This window comes from Aquarana catesbeiana, linkage group LG11 (genome assembly GCF_042186555.1).
Source record: "Aquarana catesbeiana isolate 2022-GZ linkage group LG11, ASM4218655v1, whole genome shotgun sequence".
In the NCBI taxonomy this organism is placed as follows: domain Eukaryota; kingdom Metazoa; phylum Chordata; class Amphibia; order Anura; family Ranidae; genus Aquarana; species Aquarana catesbeiana.
Genome location: NC_133334.1, coordinates 55,879,685 through 55,897,093, shown reverse-complemented (window position 1 = coordinate 55,897,093; position 17,409 = coordinate 55,879,685). Strand labels below are relative to the sequence as shown.

The window sequence follows — 17,409 nt, the reverse complement described above, 5'->3', positions numbered from 1 at the left end:
TATAGTGACAGATAGCTAGCCGCAAAAACACAAGTTAACAATGGCACACACAGCTACTACACTTGCCTGAGACAGCCTGTTTTTGTTGTCAGATTGTATTTTCGTGAATGAAAGCCCCTTTCTCCATCTTCAATAATTCACAAAACAAGCTGACAGTTTCCACTCTCTACCCTGAATAGCTGGCTGCAGCTACAGGCTTCCGAATAAATGAGAGGAGAGATTAGGAGACATGGCATTGTTCAGTGCTGGTTGTAACTCCGCGCCCATAAACTCATATTTGTGTGCATTAGAAAGGGTGTAGCTACAACCACCAATCACAGAACATAAAGATTTATTGGTACAATGGGGACAAGTGCTATGTGCACAAGATCCCCTGGGGGATTTAATGTTTTTTTCTTCTGGTGATAGATCCACAGTAACAAAAATCAGCTCAATCTAGTTCAACAAATAGAATGAATAAATAAATCGAAGACCTCCATATACAGAACCCTAAACCCACAGTTGATTACTTTCCATGTAATTATAATGAAAGATAAGTGGTAGTTATATTTCACATTGCTCTTTTCCATACTGTACATAATAAGTTTGATATCATATGACCAGAATTATAGCCACATAAAAGGAATGCTTATGGTATTTTATTTCTTAATAAAGGAACTCGGCATCAAGCATCCTTTGCACAGAAAGAAACTTCAGCTAGCTATGAATTCCATCAACACAAAAAAGGAGGACAAATCAGGCCAACTAGACCATGTGTGGGTGACACGTAAGTGCCTTAGATCTTGTATAGACCATAAAACTTTGAGTATAATGGGTGTTTCAATGGGTTAGTGAGGCTTCCTTTTTACACCAACAGGGTGGCTCGATGATATTGGACTGCCGCAATACAAGGATCAGTTCCATGATGCTCGTGTGGATGGAAGAATGCTACAGTACTTAACTGTGGTAAGCTGCCTGGGTTCTATACTTTTTTCAGACAAATGTTAGAGGTTGTTGGCTTTGGATGTATCTGATCCTCAGGTGAACCTTAACTGTTAAAAGATCAATCTGCTCATTCTTGGAGGATTTGGGTTTTTGTTATCACCCACCCTGAAAAAGTTCTCTTCTCTCCACCACAAGGTGTCATTGCTGAAGTACTTTGACCTCTGCCTGTGGGATGATGCTCTCTATTGGGGGGCATGTAAACAATAGACTGGGCTCACAGTAGTTGTGCACTGAAATGAAAATTTTGGTACCGAAATTGACGTTATATATATATATATGCAGTGAGGGATAAAAGTATTTGATCCCCTGATTTTGTACGTTTGCCCACTGACAAAAAAATGATCAGTCTATAATTTTAATGGTAGGTTTATTTTAACAGTGAGAGACAGAATAACAAAAATATCCTGAAAAACACATTTCAAAAAAGTTATACATTGATTTGCATTTTAATGAGTGAAATAAGTAGTTGACTCCTTCGCAAAACATGACTTGGTACTTGGTGGCAAAACCCTTGTTGGCAATCACAGAGGTCAGATGGTTCTTGTAGTTGGCCACCAGGTTTGCACATATCTCAGGAGGGATATGGTCCCACTCCTCTTTGCAGATCCTCTCCAAGTTATTAAGGTTTCCAAGCTGACGTTTGGTAACTTGAACCTTCAGCTCCCTAGACATATTTTCTATGGGATTAAGACCCCTTTCACACTGAGGCAGTTTTCAGGCGTTTTAGCACTAGAAATAGCCTCTGAAAAGCATCTGAAAACTGCCTCCCATTCATTTGCATGAGTGCTTTCATACTCGGGCGGTGCGCTTGCGGGATGTTAGAAAAAGTCCTGCAAGCAGCATCTTTGCGGCAGATTTGGAGCGCTGTAAAAAGCACTCCAAAAACGCCCCTGCCCATTGAAATGAATGGGCAGCACTTCCAAAGCACCTTAAAAGTGCTTTGAAAACACCTCAAAACTAGTGTTTTTTGGATTTTATTTTAAGGTCACGTTGTCACGCTGCTAAAGCACCTCAAAAATGACCGGCGCTTCAGTGTGAAAGGGGTCTAAGGTCTGGAGACTGGCTAGGCCACTCCAGGACCTTAATGTGCTTCTTCTTGAGCCACTCCTTTTTTGCCTTGGCCGTGTATTTTGGGTCATTATCATGCAGGAATACCCATCCACGATCCATTTTCAATGCCCTGACTGAGGGAAGGAGGTTCTTACCCAAGATTTGACGGTACATGGTCCCTTTGATGCGGTGAAGTTGTTCTGTCCCCTTAGCAGAAAAACAACCCCAAAGCATAATTTTTGCACCTCCGTGTTTGACGGTGGGGATGGTGTTCTTGGGGTCATAAGCAGCATTCCTCCTCCTCCAAACATGGAGTGTGGGAGGAAACCCACCCAGGCACAGGGAGAACATGCAAACTCCATTCAGGTAGCGCCATGGTTGGGATTTGAACCAACAACCCAAGTGCTGCTAAGTGGAAGTGCTATCCACAAAGCCACTGTGCTGCCCACATAAAAAAAATTTAAAAACCTTTTAAATTAACTTTTTTTCAGCTACATGGGTAAAATACAGGTTCAATTTAAAATGCAACAAGTGAACCTTATAATTGGTACCAATGAATTAGAAATTATTTAGGCTGCAAAATATGTATAGTGTTCTACCGTTTGAATGATTTTGATACTGAAATAATATTGCATAGTTCTAAAAAAAAAAAAACAGAAGATAAAGTTGGCCCAGTGCAAGATGCATTCTTATTGGTTGATATGCTCTACTGCATTTAGTAATTACAACACTTTATTGGGTAAAACCATTAGCTGATATCATCATTTTTTTTTGCCCATGTTATTTAACAAGTCTGTGAGAATCAGACCTTTATCACTATTCCCTGCCCAGGAAGAAGAAAACGGGTGTCTGTTCTATTTGTGGCATGGTAGGGGTCTGTCCTTGCCAGTGTAAATATTTTGCCTGGCAACCTGTAATGAGGAACCTGAGCGCTGGAGACAGAAAGTGATCCTTTCCTGACGGGATCCGGGGACAGGTGCTCTGGCCTGGGCCACTGAAGGGACCATTCCGGGGAGGGGGGGAGGAAGTCAAGGCTTAAGTGCTAAAATAGACATGTGCTAATCCAATCAACGAGCTTCATACAGGCAAGAAAATCTGAAAGAGGAAGTTCAAATGCTTCTCTCCGAAGCTTGCAAAATAAACTTGAAGTCGTGCCAGAAGAATTTAAAGTGGAATTGGAGGCCGATTATTTTATAAATATCGCATTGGACAAAATCTAAATGACATTGATTAACGTTAAATGGATTGAGTTAAGGAACAGCTGTGTCTGGGAGTAACCAGAGTCTAGCAATAGGAATTCTTCATCTTGTAGGGGAATAGTTGGAAAATCCCTGTGCTTCCAGCGAAGTTGTCTATGGAAACTGGTTACACCTTTTAAAAGAAGTATGGGTTTACTTTTTATTTCAGAATCCTATTTACCTAGGACTAGGTGGATGCTGTATCTGTCCTTAGCCCGCTGTCTGCTGAAAACAGGTCACAGGAGATCAGAACAAACCAAACTTCTGAGATCTACAGGAGAAGTACGGCCAAACAAGCTATGGCTGTATTTTAATCATTATTCCTGCAATGCTTATGTTGGACTTCACCCCCCCCCCCACCTTTTTTTTTTTTTTCTTCATTGCTTTGAGCCCCCCTATGCCTGCTGATAGGTATCAAGTCACATGAGTGCAAATGAAGAGCTTAGACTCGGGCATAAAACATGTGGTTGTAAAGGGACAACATGCATTTGTTTCAAGCGACAAATATGCACTCAAATTAAACTTGACACCAGTCCGTTTTTTATTTTTATATTTGCATGCAGTAGGGGAGAGTTAGATCCCCTGTTGGGTTTGTAGTCCAGTCTGTGTCCCCTTGTACGAGATTTTTGATCACTAGAGCACCAGAAAAAATGAGAAGAAGGAGGGGGTCACCAGAACAGGAAGGCACAGGGGACACTAAGAATTTGAGGAATTTCCATACCCTTAAAGTGGGAATACACTAGTAGGTTTTCAAATGAGCTTTCCTACGAACATTCATATGAAAATTTGTACCGTATTTCTCAGTACGTTCAAACTTGGCAAATGACAATGTCGTCAACTTGACAAATGTAATTCGAAAGTACATAAAAATGTTTGCTTTTAACATTAGACTTTGGAACAAATGGACTTTACTGGACAAAAAACTACGTATACCGGTAAATTTTATTAATTCATGCAAGAACATTCTTCAACGCAGCTCAACCACCTATTTTTTTACCGCCCCCGAATGGAAATGTAACCAGGCCCCAAGGCTTTATGTACGAAGGATGGTTTAAAGCCTCTACTGAACGCTGAAACGTGACAGCTAGTAACCGACTTTAAAAACGTCCATTTTGCCACTTTTACATGCCGTGTTTATGCGCGTTTTACGGCATTCATGAGCATTTCCGTTTCATAAGCGTTTTTGACAGATAACAGATTCCACACATCACTAGACCCTCCAAATGCCTTCAATGCAGGAAAATCTCTCTTTCTCTCTTTTTCTTTCTCTCTCTCTCTCCCTCTCTTTTTCTCTTTCTTCCCCACCTTTCCTCTCTCCCACCCACCCCCCTCTCTCTCTCTTTCCTCCTTCCTCTCTCTCTCTTTCCCCCCTCCCTCTCTCTCTTCTCCCCCCTCTTTCCCCCTCCCTCTCTCCCCCCCCTCTGTCTCTCTCTCTTCCCCCCCTCTCTTTCCCCCCTCCCTCTCTCCCCCCCCTCTGTCTCTCTCTCTTCCCTCCCTCTCTTTCCCCCCTCCCTCTCTCCCCCCCCTCTGTCTCTCTCTCTTCCCTCCCTCTCTTTCCCCCCTCCCTCTCTCTCTTCTCCCCCCTCTTTCCCCCTCCCTCTCCCCCCCCCCCCTCTGTCTCTCTCTCTTCCCTCCCTCTCTTTCCCCCCTCCCTCTCCCCCCCCCCTCTGTCTCTCTCTCTTCCCTCCCTCTCTTTCCCCCTCCCTCTCTCCCCCCCTCTGTCTCTCTCTCTTCCCTCCCTCTCTTTCCCCCCTCCCTCTCTTTCCCCCCCTCCGTCTCTCCTTCCCCTTGCAGCCCACAATATACAAGGGATCTGGAAAGACAGTTTTTTTACCATTCCAAATGGTCAGAAATGATTCCACATTGAAAATGCCTATAAACAAAAACACAAATTACCGCATTTAGCCGCGTTTACAAGCTGTTACAAGCATTAGGCGTTTCAAATGCTTCTGAACATCCGTCCTGAATGCATTTTTTTTACTTTCAAAAGAAAGCTTCTAAATTCAACTGCCTAGAAATGACTATAAATGACCCTGTGTACATGTACTGATAAGATAACATAGAGGAGAGTTCAGGGACAGCTGAAAAAAATGCCCAACTGCTCCTAAACGTCTGTTTACCAGCAGCCGTGTACAGGAGGCCTTAAGCCTCGTACACACGGTACGATTGTTGTCTTGCATACTAACGTTACACAATTGTTGTGCCACAAACACGAACGTAGTGACGTACTACGAGGAATTGCAGCTCTTGAGCGCCACCCTTTGGGCCCCTTCTGCTAATTTCGTGTTTGGTGAGCACTGATTCCAAGCATGCGTGTTTGTACTTTCCACTTTTGTGTGACGGATTTGTGTACTGACCATCCAAAAATCTCACATGGAGCCGTTGTCCGCAGAAAATTTACTACCCTGCCATCCAACATTTGTTGGCCGAAAATTGGAAAACAGTTGTCTAAAGGAGCGTACTAACGGTAAGAATTTAGGACAACAGTCTGTCAACAGACAATCCCCTGCCAACAATCATACTGTGTGTACGAGACTTTAGAGTGTCTAATCAGATCCTGGACGAGGCAACCCCTGGGCGTTCAGAACTTTTAAAGGGACACTGGGGCACGCAGGAAGAACCAAAAACAAAATTGCTATTGTTATGCTATGCTATGTTCAATGCTATTCTCATTTTATATTGTCAACAATCTATGTATGTTTAATTTATACTGCTGTACAGTACTATGGTAAATGATGGTGCTATACAAATAAAAGGGGTAAGCTTGTTGATAAATGAGCCCAATATTTCTGTTTGGTAATATTTTGCTGTTCTGTGTTCTAGAATGATCTCCTGTTCCTAAAAGTGACCAGCCAGATGCACCATCTCAGTATTAAATGTGCCATTCATGTTTTACATGCAAATAAGTTCAACCCGAACTGCCTGCGCCGGAGGCCTGCTGATGAGGTATGAGTGAAGTAGTGTTAAATCGTCAGATATTTTTTTTTTAAGATTAACACATCGAGCACAAAAAAAAAAAACTTTTCCTGTAAACTATTTGCTAAAATTATGCATACGGTGCATCTGGAACATATTCACAGAGCTTCACTTTTTCCACATTTTGTTATGTTACAGCCTTATTCCAAAATGGATTAAATTATTTTCTTCAAAGTTCTACAACAATACCCCATAATGACAACTTGAAAGAAGTTTGTTTTGAAATCTTTGCAAATTTATTAAAAATAAAAAAAATGAACAAAATCCCATATAAATATTGTAAGTATTCACAGCCTTTGCTCGATACTTTGAAGCGCCTTTGGCACCAATTACAGCCTCAAGTCTTTTTGGGTATGATGCTACAAGTTTGGCACACCTATTTTTGGGCAGTCCTTTGCAGGGCCTCTCAAGCTCTATCAGGTTGGATGGGGAGCGTCGTTACACACCCATTTTCAGATCTCTCCAGAGATGTTCAATCGGGTTCAAGTCTGGGCTCTGTTTGGGCCACCCAAGGACATTCACAGAGTTGTCCTGTAGCCACTCCTTTGTTATCTTGGCTGTGTGCTTAGGGTCGTTGTCCTGTTGGAAGATGAACCTTCGCCCCAGCCTGAGGTCCAGAGGGCTCTGGAGCATGTTTTCATCAAGGATGTCTCTGTACATTGCTGCATTAATCTTTCCCTCGATCCTGACTAGTCTCCCAGTTCTTGCCGCTAAAAAAACCTCCCCACTGCATGACGCTGCCACCACCATGCTTCACTGTAGGGATGGTATTGGCCAGGTGATGAGTGGCGCCTGGTTTCCTCAAGACATGACGCTTGCCATTCAGGCCAAAGAGTTTAACCTTTCATCAGACCAGAGAATTTGGTTTCTCATGGTCTGAGAGTCCTTCAGGTGCCTTTTGGCAAACTCAAGGTAGGCTGTCATGTGCCTTTTACTGAGTGGCTTCCATCTGGCCACTCTACCATACAGGCCTGATTGGTGGAGTACCTACAGAAATGGTTGTTCTTATGGAAGGTTCTCCTCTCTCCACAGAGAAATGCTGGAGCTCTGTCAGAGTGACCATCGGGTTCTTGTTCACATCCCTGACTGAGTCCCTTCTCCCCTGATTGCTCAGTTTGGATGGGTGGCCCGCTCAAAGAAGAGTCCTGGTGGTTTCAAACTTCTTCCATTTACACATCATGGAGGCCACTGTGCTCATGGGGACCTTCAATGCTGCAGAAAGTTTTCTGTAACCTTCCCCAGATCTGTGCCGCCATACAATCCTGTCTTGGAGATCTACAGACAGTTCCTTGGACTTCATGGCTTGGTTTGTGCTCTGACATGCAATGTTAATTGTGGGACCTTATATAGACAGGTGTGTGCCTTTCCAAATCATGTCCAATCAACGGAATTTACCACAGGTGGACTCCATTCAAGTTGTAGAAACATCTCAAAGATGATCAGTGCAAACAGGATGCACCTGAGCTCGATTTTGAGTGCCACGGCAAAGGCTGTGAATACTTATATACATGGGATTTTTTTGTTTTTTATCTTTAATAAATTTGCAAAGATTTCAAACGTCTTTCATGTCGTCATTATGGGGTATTGTTTGTAGAATTTTGAGGAAAATAATGAATTTATTCCATTTTGGAAGAAGGTTGTAACATAACAAAATGTGGAAAAAGTGAAGTGCTGTGAATACTTTCCGTATGCATTGTAGTACTACATTTGCAGTTTACAACTTTCATTGCTGCTACTCCTGCTCTCTGTGCTGCTTCCCTGAGCTTCCCGTCTTCACAGGAAAGAGCTGACAGTGCAGTCTTGAGCCAGTATGTTAGTTTGGCGATAGGAGTGGGGAAGAGGAGGGGAGTGACTTGCCATCCTAGGCTACAAGGCTATGCACCTACTGGTGTAGGGAGACACAATTCCAGTCCCTGCGTGCAAGAACAGCTCCATAGGACACTGCAAGAGAAAGGAGCTGACCTTAAACGGGAAACCTGGGGCAGAGTCACAGCTCCAACTTAAACTGGAACATATGTGAGGATTAAAAGTTGAAGAAGCTGCAAACTCTATAAGTAATTGAATCAGCTGCTAAAAAAAACTAGAGGCTTGCTATTACTTTTGGGGGAAATGCATAGTCTTTTCATGTTTTTTCCATAATATAGGCATTTCATATCTACAATTTAAAGAGGGAGTCCCATGAAATTTTTTTTTTTAAAAGTCAGCAGCTATAAATACTGCAGCTGCTGACTTTTAAAATAAGGACACTCACCTGTCCCAGGTTCCAGCGATGTCGGCACCCGAGACCGAAACGTCCCTCGGTCCTCGGGGGCTGCTGCCGCCATTCTCTGTAAGGGAATCAGGAAGTGAAGCGATGCGGCTTCACTTCCCGGTTCCCTACTGCGCATGCGCGAGTCGCGCTGCGCTTCCTAACTGGTCCCCGCTGTCTCTGGGACCCGTGTGTGTCCCAGCAGACAGCGCGGTGGGGACGGGAAGAGGCATAGACTCCCATGGGAGTCTATGCTGGAAATGGGTGCAAATACCTGTCATAGACAGATATCTGCACCCCCCTCCCCCCTGAAAGGTGCCAAATGTGACACCGGAGGGGGGGAGGGTTCCAAAAAGCGGAAGTTCATTTTTTGTGTGAACCTCCGCTTTAAGCTCACCATACATATTACGATCTGACTGTACAACTTCTCTAGATCTACCAACAACTAACTGGTGTGAGGGCCTGTCTGATTGGATACGAGTTGAATTGTTGGTCTAGATTGGTCTTTGTGTTACATAGTTTTGGTAAATCTAAAGCTGGCCCTACATGTTACACTCTGATTGTACAATCTCTTTTAGATCTACTAACTATTATGTAGTACAAAGGCCTGCCTGAATGAATATACATTCAGTGTACTGTAATAATACATTTAATCATGTCTTTTCCTATATACTGCACATAGTTGGCGCCCTCTGCTGTTTTCTTTACTGTTATATTAGACCAGCCTTTCTCAACCAAGGCTCCACGGACCTTTGGACATCAGTCATTCAGAATCTGCCACTTTTAATAGAGCTGTGATTGCAAATTGTATGTTTGCTGCCTCCAGTGGCTAATTGGCAAATTGCTTTAATTATTACTTCTCCATTATAAAAAAGGCCAAGTTCACCTCTTGAACAGGTTACACCCCTACTTAGGGTGTATTATGTAAAATGCTCCGCAACCTCCCTCCTTCCCCATGACAGTGTGCGGGGGTTCCTCTTCCCGCACCCATTGTCATATTTTAAAACCAGCGTCATTCATTCAAAGGAATCTGCGAATGAGAAAACTACAAGTCCTGTCTTTCACTACAGCAGATGAACTTGAAATTTCAATAAGCCACGAGTGTGCTGATCAGTACACCCGTAGTCCATTTGTACTCCCTCCAGTTTGCAAGCTGGCAGCCTGTACAGAGGCACGGGCTGAAAGCTGGAGGGAAAGTGTGTAGAAGCTTGAAATTGCACCTGTGATCTGCTAATACAATACTTTGCAGGCACCTGTTTAAAAAATATAAAATGCATATTAACCTGCAAAAATGTATTTTTATTTATTTTTTATTTTGCTAAGTTGAACTTAAGAAATGAGGCTTGTATCCTTAGCTCTGGCTCCTTTCCAAAACACTTAACGTCTGTGTCTTTATCACCTGGACAGAATAATATCTCCCCTTCCGAAGTGGTCCAGTGGTCCAACCACAGAGTCATGGAGTGGCTGCGATCTGTAGATCTGGCTGAATACGCACCAAATCTTCGGGGCAGCGGCGTTCATGGAGGACTAATTGTAAGAAATTTTTATTTTTTTTAATTTGCTTTATAAATCTGTGCAGCAACTCCTTTCAATATTCAAATTTTATGATTCATTGTACATGTTTAAAGAACTGATTTTTGCTTACCATTTAGAAAAACAGTTTTAAAGAGACCCTGTATTCAAGCTTCACCTTGTGTTTTTTTTTAGCATGTTTGCTAATTGTTTAACTGCAGGTCAAATACCTTCACAACTGTTTTTCCTGATGGGTGTCTTATTCTCCTGCATGCATTAGGCTTGATTTACTAAGGCAAATACACTACGCACTTTACAAAGTGCAGTTGCTCCAGAGCTTAGTAAATGATCAGAAGCTCTGCTGACTTCCATCATCCAATCACTACTGGGTTGTGTTTTTTTTTTATCTTCCTTGATGCTGACCAGTAGTTTTATTCAATCCAACCCGGATTATCCAACCATTCCCATGTATTAGGGAAGCTTGTCATTGCTGTCCTCCTCCTTTTGAATGCCAGTGTAGCACCCTCTACATAGGTAGGTGCTAGATTTGTTTTTTTGTGAGTATAGGCAAATGTAGGCAGGCCTAGCCAGAAGCTAGGCCTGTTTATTTTGGTTTGTGTGGGCAGGGAGTGGCTCAGAGTTAGCAGCTGGTGACTTGCAGGCCATGTCACTGAGACCTCCCTATTCCTTCTAGAGGATTCTAGAAGGAGAGGAGAGGTGGAGCTGCCTGAGGTGTTCTAAGCAGCCCTGACCAATCCACAACCTGGATTGGCAGGGGGCAGACCTGCTTAAATACCTAGAGTCAGCCCAGCTGGGGAGGAGTTGTCGGGTGGAAGAACTGGAGATGGAGTACTAGGCTGTCGGTGCCTTTGAGGGAGTTCCCCATAACCTTGGGCCTGGGGCTCAGGTGCAGGATGAAAGAAAGTGTGAAGCTTCTGGACAGGAGGCACAGGAGGAGCAAGAGAGGACAGTAGGGGCTAGTACTGCTGGCAAGTCTTCAGGAGGGCCCCACCGGTTGCAGCCAGGAGGGCTGATGAGTGACATGTACAGTCAGGAAGACTGGGGAGGTATGCCTGAGAGGACTGAGGGGAAACAGTCAGAGATGGGTGCAGAGCCAGTAGTGAGGACTGCAATGATATGGGCAGTGGAGTTGGGCAGCTGCAGCCATGAGGGCTGGCAGGGCCTGAAGAGGGCTGACTGGGAGTAGTAGTCCATCAATAGAACAGATGTCACTAAAGAATTTCTACTTATGCTACACTATAGGGGCCTGCTGTCCCTATCTGCAAAGGGCAATTGCTGAGGCCTGGCTGAGCCAGTGTCAGGCGTAACCTTACATGTGCTAGCTGGTCCTGAGGATTAAGGCCCCATTCACACCTGAGCGTTTTGTAGCTTGAAGCCCGAAGCTGCAAAACGCTGGAGGGGAAAAAATCAATTATTCTCTATGGAGATGGTTCACATCTCCACTCCAAAATGCCTGAAGCTCAACTAAGTTCTGGAACTTTTTTTTAGGCAGATTTCAGCGTTTTTCTGCTTTTTACATTGGTGGCCTTTTGACCTGTACAAAATCGTGGCAAAAATCGCTGTAAAATTTCGACACTTTCTGCCTAAAAATGCTACACTCAGGTGTGAATGGGGCACAAGAGTTGTACAGGAGGAACGAAGAGGAATAGTCTGCAAGCAAGGAAAGTGCTGGAGGAGACTGAAGTGGTAACTTGTACAGAGAAGTGTATATAGTTGTCCCAATTGATTGATATACAGTCCAACAACTGATTGATACACAATTCATTGGGGATCCCATATTTCCCTCACCCCATCCAAGTTAAATTCCCTCAATAAAACAAACAAAAACAAGCACATGGACTGTTCCTTGTCTTAAGGTGACTGAGAAGTGAATGCCAGGCTGGGCAGGTTGACAGGTGAACCACAACACTCAGTGGCTCCTACCGCTACACCAGTTTTTAATTGCTGTCTGTGTCTGCACTGGGGAGATTTCCCCACTATGTGACCTGTGAAAGTGATGATGAATCCAAAGTGTTAGGTTTTTACCCAATCAAAAGTAGACCCAATAAGTTCAAATCCCTGAAAGTGGTCCCCGGTGCAGGTGTCCCTGTTGGGATTCCCCCATTTTGGGGATATTTCATCATACTTCCAGTTATGCCTTGGGGAAAAGGAAATGCTGAGAAATCTCCTTGATGGAGGCACAGGCCGCAATAAAATCCAACCAACACTTCTAAACCTTAAAAAATAATCTTTTTGTCTGGAGTTATACTTTAGATGGACCCATATTTATTTTGCCAGATGCCAGTGTTCTATAGATGGATGCAGCCAAAAAGTATTCAGCCCCGCTGTGCTGTGGGAAATCTTAGCAGTCACGTGTTCTGCCCATCGGGACCTTGTTATTCCATTATTCAAAAAAAAAAAATCAAGATTTTGTTTTATTCCGAGGACAAAAATCTCAGCCAATGTTCTAGGGAGTTCATTGATTAACAAGTCTACCCCAACCGCAGGCTTAATTTGTTAAGAGAATCTGAAAATGAGAGAATGAGTAATGAATGAATTATTCATGGCGTAGTCTCAGCTGATGAATAGATGGTTCTGTCTCCACAGATACTAGAACCTCGATTTAATTCGGATACCCTCGCCATGCTCTTAAACATTCCGGCACAGAAGACGCTACTCAGGAGACATCTAGCCACTAACTTCAGCTTGCTGATTGGCCCAGAAGCTCAACAGGAAAAAAGAGAGATTATGGATTCCACAACCTACTCACCTCTGTCCACCACTGCCAAAGTCCGGGTGCGTTAATATTATAAAGCACAGTACTTTTACGCATGTGATTCTGGATTTTTCTGTTTATTTAAAGCTGAATTTCAGGTATGATATTGTTACATATGATCCAGCTTGGAATAATGTAAGTATGTAGACACTATACTTGTGGGGTCCCCATGGAAGCTGGAAAACACTGTAGTAGTCACCGCTACCATCTCAACTAACTTCCAGGTCTCATGGCAAGTGGCTCCATTGTGTATACAGGAGGTCGCCCGCTTGGAACAGGCACCAATAAGGGAACGCTTTTAATGTTCTCAATTAATGCAAGCCATTCTCTGATTGGAAGAGGTGCGGTGGTGACATCACAATCCCCATCTTGTCCAATCAGGTAATGCTTTGCTTTCATTTAAAAAATGCAAACTGTTCCCTGTATGGTGCCTGTGCCAAGTGAGTCGCCCCCTGTGTTCAGTAGGTAGCAGGGTAGCTGCACGGGACTCGGAAGTGAGCACCAATCACTGTATGAGCCGTGCCAACTACACAGATTTAAAACTTCCATGGCAATCCCACAGGTATGGCACATTCTTACATTCGTTCAAGCAATGTAAAAATTGCCATACCTAAACTCCAGCTTTAGGCTCGATTCACACTGATGGGTCCACACTGATGCGATTGCATTACATCGCATGTGATTCACACCGCATTCCTATGCAAATCACATACGATTCTGTGTGGTGCGATTTGAGACCATCATTTTGAATCGCTCAAATCACACCACATCACGTGGAATCGGAATGCGTGGGTGTTCATAACCATGTGATCCGATTCTAGCAATTCTGCAGTGCAATTGCTGGAATCCTTTTGGGGTGTCGTTAACTTTTAATTGACACCCACAGCAGATTGCATGGACACAGTGCGATTGCTATACGATGTGGGAAACGCAGCGATTCCTGTCCGTTTCCCACTTTGCATCAGTGTGAACCGAGCCTGATGTGATCCAGGAAACGCACAGGAATTGCTGCATTTTCCCGTATTGCACCGCATAGCAATTGTCCAGTGTTCATGCGATCTGCTGCGGGTGTCAGTTGAACATTGACACCCCAAAAGCAGGTTGCAGAACACAGTTCATTTGCTTGAATAGGATTGCATGGGTATGAATACATGCGATCCGATTCCAGTGCGGCGAAAAAAAAAGGTGCTTGCGCCTTGTACATGTGGTGTGATGCGAGCCATACAAAATGATGGGCTCAAATTGCACTGCACAGAATCACATGCGATTTGCACATGAATGCGGTGCGAACCACATGTGATGCGTCACATCACATCAGTGTAAACCCAGCATTAGAGTGTACCTGTGTTGTCTATAAGTGCTTGTGCACACAGGGTTTAAATAACGCCTTCTTTACAGGCATTTGGTGTTTCTTTTTCTGGCTGTAAAAGCATACATAGCCGTTTACATGTGTATTAGAAGAGAAGCATTTACAGGCTGAAAAAATCTCCAATATTGATGAGCAGTAATTAAAACACTAGATGCTGGAATGTCATGCTAAAATGCATTGCCATTTAAGTTCCAGGGTAGCATGGGAACCCAAAAATCTTGAGCACTCTGTAATGCAAATGTCAACCAGACCTAGACTGGCCTTTCTTTCCCACCTTTATGTCGCCTACCACATGTAAAAGACATCCTCGCTGACCAGTGGGATGATGCCTATTGTTGGAAAGGCGAAGCTAGCTTTTGGTTTATTTATTTTTTTAACCAGAGTGGTTATCGGGGGAATTTTAGAAATTGGCAGATTGGTATAATCACCCACAATCAGACAGTTTAATACATTTAATGACAACACAGGTTTAATAGGGTAAAAATCAAAGACATTTAACAAGCGCACATAGTAGCAAGTCAAAATTATGTTATTCTGAAATAATATATTATGGTCATAATAAACACTTGCATGGCTCCCTCATTGTCGCTCTTAAATCGATGGCTTGCTGTTCCTCTTAAGCCCAGAATCTGGGTTAATCCTCCAGATACAAGACTGTAATGAAAGAAAAAAGTACAGAGGGTGCAACCATCTAAGTGTAGAGTATTTTTTGCACAAGGGGTTAAAAGAATAAAATGCACTCACATATAAAAGTGTGGTTATTGGCACATCATCATAAGCATCACAAGGGGGAACCTGAGATATTAAAGTGGTTGTAAACCCGATTTCATGAAATCTGACCTGGGCATGTTACATATATCTGTAGTGTTTACTTATCTCTCTCCAAAGCTCTGAGTCCCATGCATTTCCGCTGCTCTGTTCTTCTGTTATCAGCATGATAACTTCTGACAAACTCTCTGACACTGGAGATAAAAGCAGCTGGAAATTTGTGTTGGGGAGGGAACTTAGAGATAGATCAGCAGAGAGCTTGTCTATTCAGACTGCATCTCTGGAATTTTCTTTGTTCCTCTGCCTATAGGGGGGGTGGGGTGCCTTTCCCACCAATCAGCTCTCACACAGTGTAAGCCCAGACTGCACACCCACTGCACTTCCAAAAGAATGTAGAAATGGAAAGACAGCAGATATACATGTAAAACTTATGTAGGGAGATTTGTTTCATTCCTGTGTATCATCTCAGGTTGTTCACTTCTCTGGTTATATATGAGGGTTTACATCCACTTTAAAGCAGAGCACGCCGTGTGGGCAGCTGGGTATTGCAGAGTGGTGCCTGGAAGCGGGCAGAGTATTGCAGGAAGTGGTTGCCACTGGAGGATGCACTGCAGAGCCAGCGTGTAGCACAGAGTAGTCTGGTGTCACCATAGCAGGTCCATTTCTAGGAGTAGATGACGTTCGACTAGAGGGGGCCTGGCTACACATTTCAGGGCCAGATACACCCCTTTCTCAAGACGGCGCTGCATTAATATCTCCCCCCTTGCAATGCTTGATGATGTGCCCATAACCACACTTTTGTACAGTATAGGAGGGGTACATTTTATTCTTTTAACCCCTTGTGCAATAAATACTCTACACTTAGATGGTTGCGCCCTCTGTACTCTTTTTTTTTTTATCATTATCTGACATAACTAGGATTTTTATTTGCTACTCCACTTTGCATTTCGTGGTTTCTTTCTAATTAAAGGAATTCTATTTTGTCTAATGCTGATCACCACATAGGGCCTATCTACAGAATGCTCAGAGACACACCACAGCTCTCCGTTTTCAGCAGGCAGAACAGGATTTGAGCTTGTTATACAAAACATATTGAAGTCATTGTGCTTCTTGAATGGCATAGAAGCCTAGGTAACATGCACAGCAATTAGCACTGGGCCCCATTATCATAAACAGTCCAGCTTTGCCCTTATTTCAAAATTTCTCTTTCCTCTTTGCACCATTGATGGTGTCATCATGATGTGTTTATTAGTAAAACAAAAAAAAGACTTCCTACTCACACATGGGTAATCTTTTCCAAGAAATTACGTGAATGGTAGTTTTATTTGGCATGAATGAAGCTAATTAGTTTGTTTTTTTGCATTAGTGCACAGTGGAATTTAGCTATGTAGCTGCATCTCTGCTTTTAATTATAGAAAAAAAAATAGTTCTTAGAATACATTTGTTAACAATTAAGAGGTAGTGTTTTACTGGCAATATATATCCACATCATGGGGATAATTAAATTGGAAGTGAAGGCAACCAGCTAAATCCGCAGCTTAAATATACAAGTGTGAAGTTTCCTGTGTGCTGGAAAAAAAAAAATGCAGCTAGTCCTCGAATTAAAAAAAATCCCTCAGACAGCACTGCAAGGTTCTGACCTCACTTCCCTCTACTGCACTTAAGGCAATAGAGCTTGGTCAAGGACCTCCCCAGAATATGATTGGCTAGTGAAAGGACAACAACACACTGAGATTGGACCTATGCACTCTCATCCAATCAGCTAGCTACCTCTGTTCTGTACAATGTACTAGTGTCATTGTCTTAAAATGATACTAAACACCCACTGTTTAATTTACATTGCCCCTTCTCTTTCTGCATATGGATGATGGCACTGTAATTGTTTTAATAAAAAAGTACCCTTTTCCTATGTGATATACAGCTGTCACATGACCCAGATCTTTCCTAGCCTGTCTGCAGGGAAACATAGGCAGGAGGAGCTTCTACTCCTCTACTACTGGTCACATGTTCAAAAAACAAAAAAAAACCAGCTTTTGGAATACAGAGTAAAAATAAATAATATCAATAAACCATTTTAAATCATCATACTAATGTATATTTAAAATCAAATCTTTGTGTTATTTTTTTGGAAATAACATGGTGTGGGTGGATTTCTGCCAGTCACAGGCTGTGTCACGCCCCTCCCAGCCTGTGTCTTAGAATAAAAGGGAGGTGAAGCCTCCATCAATTGACATGCAATATCCCACCCCCCATTTTGTTTAGCTAATTAGTGGGCATTAAGGAGGAGGGAGTGGGCTGTCATTTACCACTGTGTATATACCCACGTGATTCACTGTGTATGTACCCCCAAGTGTGATTCTATAGTCACATTGGCTGCTCAGCATAGAAATGCACTGAAAACTGAGCATGTGCAGATCTGCCAACACTGCTCTGCAATATCCCAGCTGCGTTGGGGACAAGGACAGAAGGGGGCGATAGAGAACTGCAG

General features: G+C 43.1%; 1 protein-coding gene across 15 annotated transcripts in view; it reads left to right on the top strand.

The window, feature by feature from the left end:
• PPFIBP2 (PPFIA binding protein 2) overlaps window positions 1-17,409 on the top strand; it is a 346,167-nt gene that overhangs the window by 303,205 nt on the left and 25,553 nt on the right. For all 15 annotated transcript variants that reach the window (XM_073604444.1, XM_073604445.1, XM_073604446.1 and 12 more), the window contains 5 exons: window positions 655-766; window positions 857-945; window positions 6,096-6,218; window positions 9,904-10,029; window positions 12,616-12,804. In XM_073604444.1, the coding sequence (XP_073460545.1) occupies window positions 655-766; window positions 857-945; window positions 6,096-6,218; window positions 9,904-10,029; window positions 12,616-12,804 (639 nt within the window). The remainder of the gene's footprint in view (window positions 1-654; window positions 767-856; window positions 946-6,095; window positions 6,219-9,903; window positions 10,030-12,615; window positions 12,805-17,409) is intronic.